Source organism: Myzus persicae, unplaced genomic scaffold (genome assembly GCF_001856785.1).
Source record: "Myzus persicae strain clone G006 unplaced genomic scaffold, MPER_G0061.0, whole genome shotgun sequence".
NCBI classification, from domain to species: Eukaryota; Metazoa; Arthropoda; class Insecta; order Hemiptera; family Aphididae; genus Myzus; species Myzus persicae.
Genome location: NW_019102577.1, coordinates 262,964 through 275,446, shown reverse-complemented (window position 1 = coordinate 275,446; position 12,483 = coordinate 262,964). Strand labels below are relative to the sequence as shown.

Genomic DNA, 12,483 nt, shown 5'->3' with positions numbered 1-12,483 from the left:
AGAAGGCAAGCCGCCGACGTTTCAAGTTCTATATACATATACGTGTATATCCACTAGTATAATTGCGAAATTTGATGAGGACAAATCTCTGATCTTTTGTATCGAATCGATAAAAGACTTATATTGTTATTATTATATTATAAATGGGACAAGGAAAATATACAGTGTGTAACCGGCGGCGGTGGCGGCGTCGATGGCGGCCTAGTTTCGGCTTTCCGTGAGGTCATAACATGTACGTACAATATTTATACGAGTGTATAATACGTCTCCACGAGTTCGTTTTGACGACCACTGAACGGCGGCGAACAGGTGAGCGCGCACACACACATATACATAATTTAATACTTATATTGTGTGTTCTCATCTCTCCCTCTCTTTGAATCACTGTGTATCTGTATCTCTCTCGGGCCTTCGCTGCATGTACCGCGACCACCTCAAACACACTCGATAATGGTATCGTATGTGTGTATGCGCGCGCTCGTGTGGTTCCGGCGCCCGGGGTGGAGGAAGAGAATGTACTTGTGTGTGTGTATGTGTGTGAGTGTGCTCGCGCTCGCGCTCAAACGTCGCCTACGACACGATACGTACCTACTACGAAAACCTGTTGGATGCTGTTTGACCTGGACCCGAACAAACATCGATTGCACCGTTGTTGTGGTATAGTCATACTTGTATTATGTAGCATAGTATACAGCATATTATGATACCCGACAAAATCGCTTCGATTATCGATTGCTGTGCGCAAATATAACGCACATCGATATATCGTTGCGGTTATACGACGGAGACAGGTAAAACCGCTTCAGGGCCAAACCGTACACATAGCTCCGAGCCTTCCGCCGGTGACCACTCTAGTTTTTTTTTCTGTATATTTGTATTATTATTATTATTATTTTTTTTTTTATCATTTTCTCGCATCGTATCTACAACCACCACCCGATCTTTGTGACACGATCACGTGTGTCGGAAACTATCCCCTTTCCCTACCAAACGTATCATAAAGTACACCTATTAACATCTCTACCCCCGGCGACGGCCACGTGACATAAGTATAATGTGACGTCATACTCCGCTATGAACATCAAAGACATACTGGTCATGGACGGCGACGAAGGTTCGATGGACAACCACGGTGGTGACGTCATCATCATCAACAACAACAACAACAACGACAACTGCAGTGACAACGACAATGCAAAACGGTGCAAGCGGGAAATTGCCGAAGATGGAGGGTCGCTGTCCCCGCTGCAGCTTCAGCACCACGACAACGGTGTGTACCTGCGGCACCGGCACCGGAACGATCGACCGGACGAACCGGAAGAAGAAGACCTGAGGCAATCGGACGACGAGGTACGTGTCGCTGCTGCGCGATCTCCAATGATCTATTATCGTGTTGCGTGTGTATCATATATCTATCACTCGCACACAGCCCCTCCAATTTATCTTGATTTTATCCCCTTCCTCGTCCACCCTCAACCATATAACCCGTCGATGTGTGATCGGTGTATATTATTTTACAAAAGCATTTGTTTGCAGTGCTAGCTAGTCGAACAACGTTCTTATAAAATCATACACCCAGGGTCTTGGGGTGGTTTTTTGAAATGATAAAATGTTTTTCTTTTCGACAGTTAGTTGTATGTAAATTATATAGCGCGTGAATTCTTCGGTGCTCATTTATCGCAGCCGAATAGCGTTCTTCCGTTAACACTGCAGTTGTGAACTATACAGTGAAAGGCTTCGTCTGTTTGTGAGCACGAGATCTCTTCCTCTGCAGGTATCGCACATGAGCTGCCGATGATAAATACATAAATTATGTTTTTCCCATTGGTGCTTGTTGTAAAATCAATTCGGGCTTATATTCGTTTTCAGCTTTTAGTATTTTTAAGAATTTACATTCAACGAATATTTAATTTTATAATCAGATTAAATTACACCATTTGTTGTGAAACTGATGCCTGCTATAGAAAATAACATATTTCTTTAATTACGATTTCATCGTGGTTGTAAAATTAAAATTAAAAGTCTACCACAAAGGTACCATGTATATGAGGCACCCATGTATGTATATAGATTATTATAGGTATGCATAAACTTAAATAAATACTTTATAATATATTATATAACATTCGCTATAAACACTATAATATCGCTATTGATTCATATTGTGTTTAAATAACTCGGGAGACTTTAATGGCTGGTGGTGATTTTACATTTTTTCGCGCATCACTCGAATCGTTATTATTCTTTAGTATAAATACTCATTTCTTGTTGATAGACGACAATGATAATCATGAACCATTAATTGTTAGTTTATAAATCCAATAGTGACTGAATACGTCTTCTTAAACCACCGTATATAGTTTATATTAAAACCTGGTCTAATTTTTTAAAATCATTATTGATGGACATCGTCCACTACAGGTGTTATATGTTTATAAAAATGTATAAAGCCTTGTTTGAAACAAATTTGCTGTACCTATCTGAAGAGACTTCTATCGTGTCAAAGCAAACTGCGTTTGGTCGTCAAGAAATCTTATAAACACGATGGACGTCTTCGAGGTCAGAGTTTACAACCATTCCGTTATTTCAATATTCAATTCTCGAATCGACTGCAGTGTTTACAGTGTACCTACGTAGTACTTACACGCATATGGTTATAGGTATATATTTCCGATACGATGTATATTACCTATGTGATTATCGAAAAACATGAAAAAAATAATACTATAAATTAGAAAAATATAATATATTATTTCTGTGTAGTGTTTTTTTTAATTGACAATTTAGGTCCTTAGAGTCCCCGCCCCTGTAGAAAGTCTGTCTCGTTAGGTTGTTGGCGCAAATATTCATCTGACAACGTCGATTTTGCTGTCCAACCATTAAATCTACTTGTGTGTGTGTGTGTGTGTGTGTGTGTGTGTGTGTGTGTGTGTGTGTGTGTGCGCACATGTGGGGAAAGTTCCTGTTTTAAATTCAGCGCCATTTATCAATACGACATCGTTCAAGTATCAATGACCGCCCTGCAACCGTAACGGCAATGGTATACGAACTGTCAAGGTCTCGATCTCGAAGCTTACCGATTAATTCCTACGTTTAACTTGATAGACGCAGTCTGCGGTACAGAATACTATTTTTAAATCGTTAAAATAACACGTGGTTTATAGGAGTCTACATTTAGTACTCTTGAATTTGCATTAAATTGAATAGCTACCTATTGCTTCTAAGAATCAAAATATTTTTACTATTCGTGTTATTATGTAGACACAAAGGGTATTTAAAAACACTTAATTTTCATTGTATGAAATATAATATAATATGTACAGGGCCTACCAAATTTTTGTTATTTTTCTGTACCCTGTATCAATATTCAGTTAAATGAAAAACATTTTGCTAGGTTGAATACATCCCATTCGAATTGTTTGTTGTGTAAAAATCTTTCAGGGATATAACAAATGTATCTAAAAGGGAATAGGTAGGTACATAACTCCTCAGACCCAAAAACATTTTCCCTTGGATCGACTTCCGCTGCATTCAAAACAAAAATGCCTATTCTTTTGTATTTTGTGAAAAAAAATTGAGTAAATGTGTTCACTATTTCCAAGAAACGTTCTTTTAAGGTGGGTTTAAAATATTACAATTGACTCGAGTAAAGCAAAAAATAAGAGTGCTTATTGTGACGATTTTCCTATTATTGGTGTGTTTACAAATGATTCGAGTATCGACTTCATGTTATACCTACTGCGTATCACATGAATGTAAGTATTATTATATTTTATTAACGTTCAAAATCGCATAACACCTCAGGTATTTTGTAATAATTCAATTTACTTAATAGAATATTACATAGTATACTTACTACTAATCAATGACAGTGATATTATGTTCTCTATAACTAAATTTAGTTAGTCGTGTAGTTTATTCAAGTATAGTGGTACACGTATAGATACATTAACTAATAACTATACCACTATCATACTATAATACACTTAATGGTAGGCGGAAAAAAGCCCACGAAGATAAAGGACCGTGTGAGTGCTATGTACAATTGTATTATTTTTTAAATATTTACGTTATAATATTTGAAAAAGCATTCAAGTTACATTAATAAAGTACTACATATTTTTAAGTACTAAAAATATATCCATTTGCTAATACCCTTTTTTGACTGGTTAATAATAAACTATTTGGTAAATAGTAAGTACCGAATTATATATAAATTAAATATCAATAATTTGGTGGTAAAAATGCTATTTATCAAAAGGTGATCTATTGGTGTGTGTTCCCATCTTATCAAACTTGAACAACTCACTAATATTATAGGCTACCGCCTGTTTTCTATTAGCTTATTATAATATTTTTTTTATAGCTGCGTAATTTTTGTATAAATGTATAGTAATTTATGTAGTATATACATCACACTGATATTTTTTGACCGTAGGTTCTATACATATCATGAACTATCTAATGACTCAATATAAACAATTTACAATTTTATAGTACAACTTATAACACACTAGATATAATATTATGTAAATACGTCATGTGTTCTTTATATTTAAATCTTTTTTGGTTTGGCTTTTTTCTGCGATTCACACTTAATATCTTTCCTATGTAAGCATTATTTATTTATTTTTTGTTAAATACGTTTATCACGCCTGTTTGTCTGTTTACAAAAAACGTGAGATTTGTCTATATTTTATCCGTAGTACACGATCGAGGTGATTAAAATGTTTCCCTGAATAAAAATCCAGGTTGAAAATCATTTACGGTGCCATAAAGAACGGATGTTTAATAATAATAGGGCGTATATTTATATTGCAGCGTGTATATATAGATAGGCACGCGCCATGATCTTATTATACTATATGCATCCCAAACGTTTGCGCACCAACGCACTTGTCCGCATTTACAATGTAATTGAATACAATATTTTTTCTAAAAATGTGTATGGTCTTTAAATTGGCGTGTTTTATTTTTCTCTCCATATCGAATCAATTGCACTCACGTTTGTTCCCACATCATCCATTGCCGGCGGTGACCCTTTTACCGCGAAATCGACCCGTGTGACCTTTTTTGTGCGACCGCGGTCTAAAAAACTTCCATCGTGACATTTCTAGTCATCTCTCTTAAACCGACGAAACGTTCCATTATGTGGCGACGCTTAGATGCGTATATAATTAACGTATGCCACCACTATATGTATATACAGGAAGACGAGAATATAAGTAACGTTGCGCTAAGTACGTCAAGTACCATAATACACTATATTACACACACATATATATATATATATATATATATATATATATATGTATATATGTAGGCAAGGGACAACTGTATGTATACATACGCATTCCAAGTGAACTGTGGGAGTGAATACCTGGAATTTAGAAAGCGCTGATGCGCGCGCGCGCTAGCTGCAGCAATTGGCGGAAAATCTAAAACGCAACACGTCGATATATGTATATAGGCGTAAAATAATAATATAACTTATGAGTACGAAGATTGGTGCACGCGACTTTGTCTTTACGCGCCGTCCGGAAATAAAACGTCAGCCGACGATGATTTCTGCTTATCGCCCGATGCTGCGTATAACGGTAACCCGATGTCTGGTGGCACGATATTCTGGGAACACTGACCGCGCGCCGTGGAATTCGAAATCGCACAATTTTCGTCGACATTTGCTGTCGTTTTTTTTTCATCCGTCCGTCCGTCTTATTTTCGGCTCTCTTTGAAAACTGCACGGACTGTAAAAGTGGCTTAATTTTTTTCGGGTCTCGTATATGTTTCGATTAGGGGAAAATGGCAGAGTGGAATCTTTGGCGTCTGTCTCGGAGGACGAGGCCGACGAGGAAATCCGAAAGCACACGATAGAATCCGAAGAATGCGAAAAACAACCACATTAACCAATTGTTACCGCGGTAGTACAATAATGGCTCCTTGTTTCGCTGCCTGCTGCTCGTTCTTATGCATTACAATGTATACCTACTGGTTCTATACGCATTGGTTCAACATTATCAGCGTGAACTTCTGTGCGTGGAATTATTAAACGAGTATGATCGTATATATTGAGTGTTATGTTTGTCATAAGTACTTATTATGTTGTATTAGAGTGTTGCGAAATCTTCTCGCTAGGTAGTTTACAAAATCCAATTAAAAACAAGAACAATTTGGTAGTCGATTAGTTTCATGATTAGCACGTTAATAGGATATGCCGTACCGATAATTATAGTAAACAATAATATGTAATAACTAATAACTATCAACAAAATAATAAAAATATTTTTATACGTGTTTTACCCACCTGTAGACAAATTTTTAATAAATGTTTCTTCAATCTGATAGGTTTACAAAGAAAAGCTATACTGTCCTGGCTTCTCGCATCACATTAACATGCATTTATTAATAATTAATTTACATACCTATTTCAAAACTGAGAAGTATTTTATATTATTTCATGTAAGTTTAGTAGGTTTATTTTTATTGTATTCACACCTGATTTGATTAAATCGATTATGTGTTATGTTTTACTGTTGTATATTGTACAACAAATGTTCAAAAGTGATTACTAACGATCCGTTATTGTTATAGATAATATGATGGATAAAATATACTTATGTATGAATAATTGATTGGCAGTGTTTGATATAGAATGCATTAAAAAAAAAATAATTACAAGTATTTAGTTTAAAACAAACATATAGTATATTATGCAATTTATAGAGCCTCAGAAAAGTATAATAATTGTTTTAACGTCCAAAAGATCACTGACTTAAAATCGACGGTTGCCGATTTCGAAGTTGATCGTTAAACGATTTCACGTTTTTCATTATATACAACTTTGAGTCTAACGACATAATGCGCAACCACACAGAACGGTAACCATATAAAGCTCACGCGAGTAGTATAAACTCATAATATTATACCTTTATTATATATATTTGTCGTATTTATAATTCCAAAAGGCGTTACCGGTTCTTAACTCGTATTTTTAAAATACCACTTTCCTGGTATTTTACGTATTGCACAGCCTTTGTATGTGACTGCGAAAGTACTTACTACCGTTTTTAATAATTTATTCGATTTTCTCTATCTCCGCTGTTAGCAGAGTTCGTTTGTATAAAAGAAACACTACCGACTCGCGTGAATGTACATTTTTAACAATTTATTTCCATTCTTATCCGTAACCACGATCCAAATTTGTTCAATTCACTGTATACATAATATATAATTTAAATATTATGCATTTATGCACATATATAATAATATAAATTATAATACATCGCGAAAACCCGCCTGGTGGTTATAATAAACACGTATGCATAGAGATTCCAATCATATTTTATTTGTCAAAATGATCCCTTTCTATGATCCTGTAGACTTTCTTAAATTCTTTTCCACTTGTGTCGTGTGTGGAGTGCCGTTTGTTTTACACGGTCAATATAATATAGTTAATCGATTCCGAATCTGACACCCGGCGTAATATTAAAATGTAGTTTAATATTTAAAAAAAAATTATAATAATAATATAAACATACACGAGCCGCCACTGGTTAAGATTGCCTCCGACGTCCGCAATTATTATTCAGATTCATTAAATACCTGTTTGCTCGAGGAATGTGAACCAGATTTTTGCTTAAATATTAAAATGTAATCCACATTTAACGCGCGCGTCAGTGTTTTATAATAAACGTTCCTTTTTTTCGTCGATTTCTCTCAAAATGGACTACCGCCGAGCGCGTATTTTTTCTTTTCATTTTCTTACCATATATTCTCTTTCTCTCTCTCTTGCGCTGAATCCTGACTCCGGTGACCCCGTTCGAAGATACCACCTGTATACATCTGTATATGTATGTACCCATGTATAAATGTATATATACGCGTACGCTTCGGGGGCCTGGCCTCTGGGTTCGCCTTAGGACAACATTCCAGACCACTCCGTACGCACACACATTACGCACACACACTCTAACGTACACTCACACGCGTGAGTTTTACTATTTACAACACATACACATATACACATATATGCGTATATTATAATATGTGTGCACAAGCGCGTGCGCGTGTGTATATATGTGTATAAGTGTGTAAATCTATGTGCGCGAGTGTACCTACGTACGCGTATTACATATATATACGCAAACTATACACACATGTATATGTAATAGGTATATATGTGTATTACATACATATATGAGTTTTATAACCGGCTCAAAAAATAACCCGCCCACCGTACCCGCGTCCAGCCGACAAAGCCACAGCATCACGTCATCTGTATAGGCGCAAGACGACGATTTTCGGGCTAGCCAGAGATCGATAACCGTCGGTGATTAACAAATGTATTGACCTTTCCCCACCGGCCCGAATCGACTTCCAAAAAAATCAAAAAAAAACCGCGAATCCCCCCTCTATTACAACTTATTTCACACCGCACAAGGGTCTTCCTATATTCGTTTGATTATAACATAATCTCGCTTACATGAAAGGTTTATACGCACTATTGATAATAGTTGTATTTAAATCCGCTAGTACCTAATTATTAATATAGGATTTTCAGAATTATGCGTACAATTTTGTTACACGGTGCAATGTTATAATACTGTGCTGCTATACGAAAATAGACGCGAGTCATGCATTCCCAATGCCACCCCGGAAATCGCTTAAATATAAATACGTTATAGTGTTTTTAATTAAAATAAAAATTTCGATTAGACTGCATAGGCCTCAGACCTGTTTATGGATTTCGAGTTTTCTGTTATACCAGGGTACTTCAATACTGCAGGCTTAATGAATATTACATTATATTATTTATTCATCGTGGTTATAGTTCGGTGTTAATAATGTGCGCGCGTAAGTCGGACAGGTAGTATAAATGGTAATATAACAATAAAGTTTGAGATTACGTTTTTTAATTAAATTCAATCAGATAACAATAGTGAATCGGAACGAACCGACTTTCCATTGAAATATATTCATCGCGTCAAAAGGAATCGTCGTTGTACTATACGCGATTAATTTTCTTATATGAGTCCCTTGGTCCGAATAGAAAAATTAATTAATTCATTCCCTTGTAGACAAAAAAATAAAGTTTCCAATACAATTATTATAACGAAACCTTTTAGATTTGTGCGATAAAAGTATTTTGTCTTTGCAAATTGCGACTCTGAAATCTATAAATATGGATAATATAAGTGCATGATAAAATGATATGACATGGCTTGAACCAGATCGTAAAAAATTATCGTCCAGATTCGTGGTGGGCAAAAACGACGTTATCATTGTATAAGGCTGTTCGAGGAGGAGAAGTGGTTTTCCGATTACGGAATTCTCTCTCCCCCCCCCCCCTCACTGATCCGGCTCAATCAATCGCGGTAGTCGTAATACGTCTGCGTCGAAACAATACGACAATTACAGTCGCCTGGAATTTGTTGTCGGTATCCGTTATTATTGATAATATAATATAAATATATTAAATATTGATTGTACGTATAGAATATAAATAATACTTAGACATTCTGTTGGTGGATTGCACGTAGATGTTATACAATTACACTCAACACTCGGTGTTGGGTAAATTACATAACCAAGTTAAGTCACTCTTTAAACATTGAAAATTGTTGAGCATTTTTGTCTTCGATGACATGTAAACGTTGAGTATTATGTAACAAACATAGTTTGGTATTCTTTTAGGAGATTTTTTCATTATAGGTAATGTATATTAAAGTTTATGAGCTAAATTTATATCTATAAATATTAACTTCATCTAATCTAAAATATTATAAAAACTTTAGCGGTTTATAAGACATCGTGAATTTAATAATGTTGTTGGGTTTCTGAAAATATATTTTTTAGAGTTCAATATGTTATACATCCATGATAAAATTGTATTCTTTTTCAAGGATTTTATATAAAATGTATACAAGAAATCAAAACTTTACTATCAAAATATGAAGTATCACTTAGGTATAATTATGACAACTTGTAGATAGGTTTACACTATAAGAATATGTAGCGTCGTTAGAGTAACTTACGTGTTACTTTACCTGCATCATTCAACATATTATACTGGTCTTTTGTCGCCATCGATCTATAATATATATTATTATATTGATCGATAATAATATTTTCACACAGCCGCCCTCACAATACACGCACACACACACACACACACACTCACACACACACACACATACTGACGAGCGCATTATTGTTATTTATTACTATTATTATGATTATCATACATAATACGTTTCCTATACGACCATTGTTTCAATTGATTTTCGTCGCACAGGAGCCCGAGCGATCTCCACAGCGCGTCTAGGGCCATTGTATTACCGCTCGCGTCGTCGTCATCATTATTCGTCGAGCCGCCACTGCCACCGCCGCCACTACTGCCGCCGTTGAATAGACGTCTTTCCCGACCGTGGCGACGGTGGCGGTGTTTGTTTTGTTATGTTTTTTTTTATATACTTTTTATCTCGAGCGCTCGTCCGCCGTCCAAATCGAATTTTTACCACCTCCGGCACGCGCAGTCAGCTTTTTTCCGTACGTTTTGCCCAGTGTTATTATCAACGTGTAGAGCGTCATTGTTTTTGAACCGCGGGATAGCTGCTACCGTTTCTTTAATCCGCTAATTAACATCGGGCGCCATTTGATACGCACACGGCGGCGGTGGCAGTAGCGACGACGACAACGACGAGAGCCCGCGAGAGAGTATAATGATCCGACGACGAAAAACGCCAAATAATAATAATAATAACAATATAATGTATATAATGACAATAGACCAAAGGCGTTGACCAACGATGGCGGCGGCGCACAGTTTTTACAATAGAAAAAAAAAATAATGATAAAAAAAACACTGCTGCAGCTATCATGCTCAACACACACGGTCTGTCGGCGTATAGTGAATATTATAAGTTATAACGCACGTTTATATATTATATTATTATTATTATTATTATTATTATTATTATTATATTATGATTCTTATCGAAAATTCTTCACGTTTAACCCCACAACGGCGGCGGCAACGCGACGGCTGTAGTGTAGGTATATAGGTAGGTTTCTACACCGATGCGTTTTTCTTTCCTTCGAAGGCACATAAATATTATTTTCTTGTTCGCTGACGTTGGAAAAAGCACGACGAAAAATAAAATAAAGGTCGCGTTCTCTCTTATATGTATTATCAGCTTCTAAATCGATACGTCACAGCGGAAAAAAAATACACTCGAGTAACCGTATAGCAATTATTGCTTGCCTAGAAATGTGATAATAAAACGACGATAGTATAATCACATTCGTTGTCTGTGTGAGTTTAAAAAAATGAGAAAACTTTGATTTCGTGGATGGTTTGAGAAACATTTTGGTGTTGACAATCGTGTTGTATATGGTAGTGTACGTAGAAATTCACATTAGGTAATAGCATTTTCTATGACCTATAATTTTTATTACATTTAGTATTAAAGTAGTTTAATTTCATGATATTGTCATATTATAGGCAATAATGTTAAATCGATCGATAAATTACAAAACATATTCCTAATAGAACAATATCGCTTTCAATTAGTTCAATATTATACACTCGCTATAATATTACCTACATTATAATATTATGTATCCCAAGTCAAGTGAAATTTAATCGAATGCGCGTATAAAGTAATTATTAAAATAAAAATCATTACAATTATTACCATAATAACATAATAATATAATAAATACATAAACATAATAAATAATTAACATTGAGCAATGATACTTGCGGTTAAGCTGCTCAACGGTTTGAATATTTACCAATAGTGAATTCATGAATATGTTAACCTTTTCTAGCGGGGCAACTATAATATTATATAGCAATATCTACTAATATAAATTGTATCACGTTACCGCCCGCGCGCACCACCGCACTGCGTGGTTTCCTTATACCTATATATACCTGTGCATTCTATATAATAATATTTAACCTAGGCTAATTATGAATACGTGAAAATATACTTTGATTTTAATTTCGAAAAAGCTGTTTCGTACTAAAATTTGATCGTTTATATTTTACATAATCACATTTTGTATCGAATTCCTCAAAATCAAATTAACAAGTATAATGTTATTTTATTCATATATACATATATATATATAGTTTACATTTAATACGACTTTGTGGTTTGTAATAAATACAATGTATAACACTATGTACAACCTTATTTTAATAAAGAACATTTAACACCCGTTAAAAGTGGATTAAATGTTTAAATAATGTAAATTTAAATTTAAAATGTGCTTCGGCTAATGCATGCAACGGTGCATCGAAAATTATGAATTTACGCATATGCATCAAATTATCATATTTTTTACGAGTTTAGAGTAATTATATAATAAATATCTAGTAGATACTAAGATACACTATATCATACTATATTTAATTAAATGTAATGTTAATTTTTTTTTTTACTGCCTTTTATGTGTTGTTTGAATTTTATCGAA

At 34.9% G+C, this 12,483-nt stretch overlaps 1 protein-coding gene across 4 annotated transcripts in view; it reads left to right on the top strand.

Annotated features, from left to right (window-relative positions):
• The window catches only part of LOC111032597 (transcription factor AP-2-epsilon), a 119,384-nt gene that overhangs the window by 51,053 nt on the left and 55,848 nt on the right, over positions 1 to 12,483 (top strand). Inside the window, exon 1 of one of the 4 annotated variants that reach the window (XM_022312980.1) lies at positions 695 to 1,350. The exons of the other annotated variants lie outside the window; for them this stretch is intronic. Within the exon in view, the coding sequence (XP_022168672.1) occupies positions 1,075 to 1,350 (276 nt within the window). The 5' untranslated portion in view covers positions 695 to 1,074. Of the gene's footprint in view, positions 1 to 694; positions 1,351 to 12,483 lie in introns of those variants that run through there. 4 annotated transcript variants of the gene reach the window in all.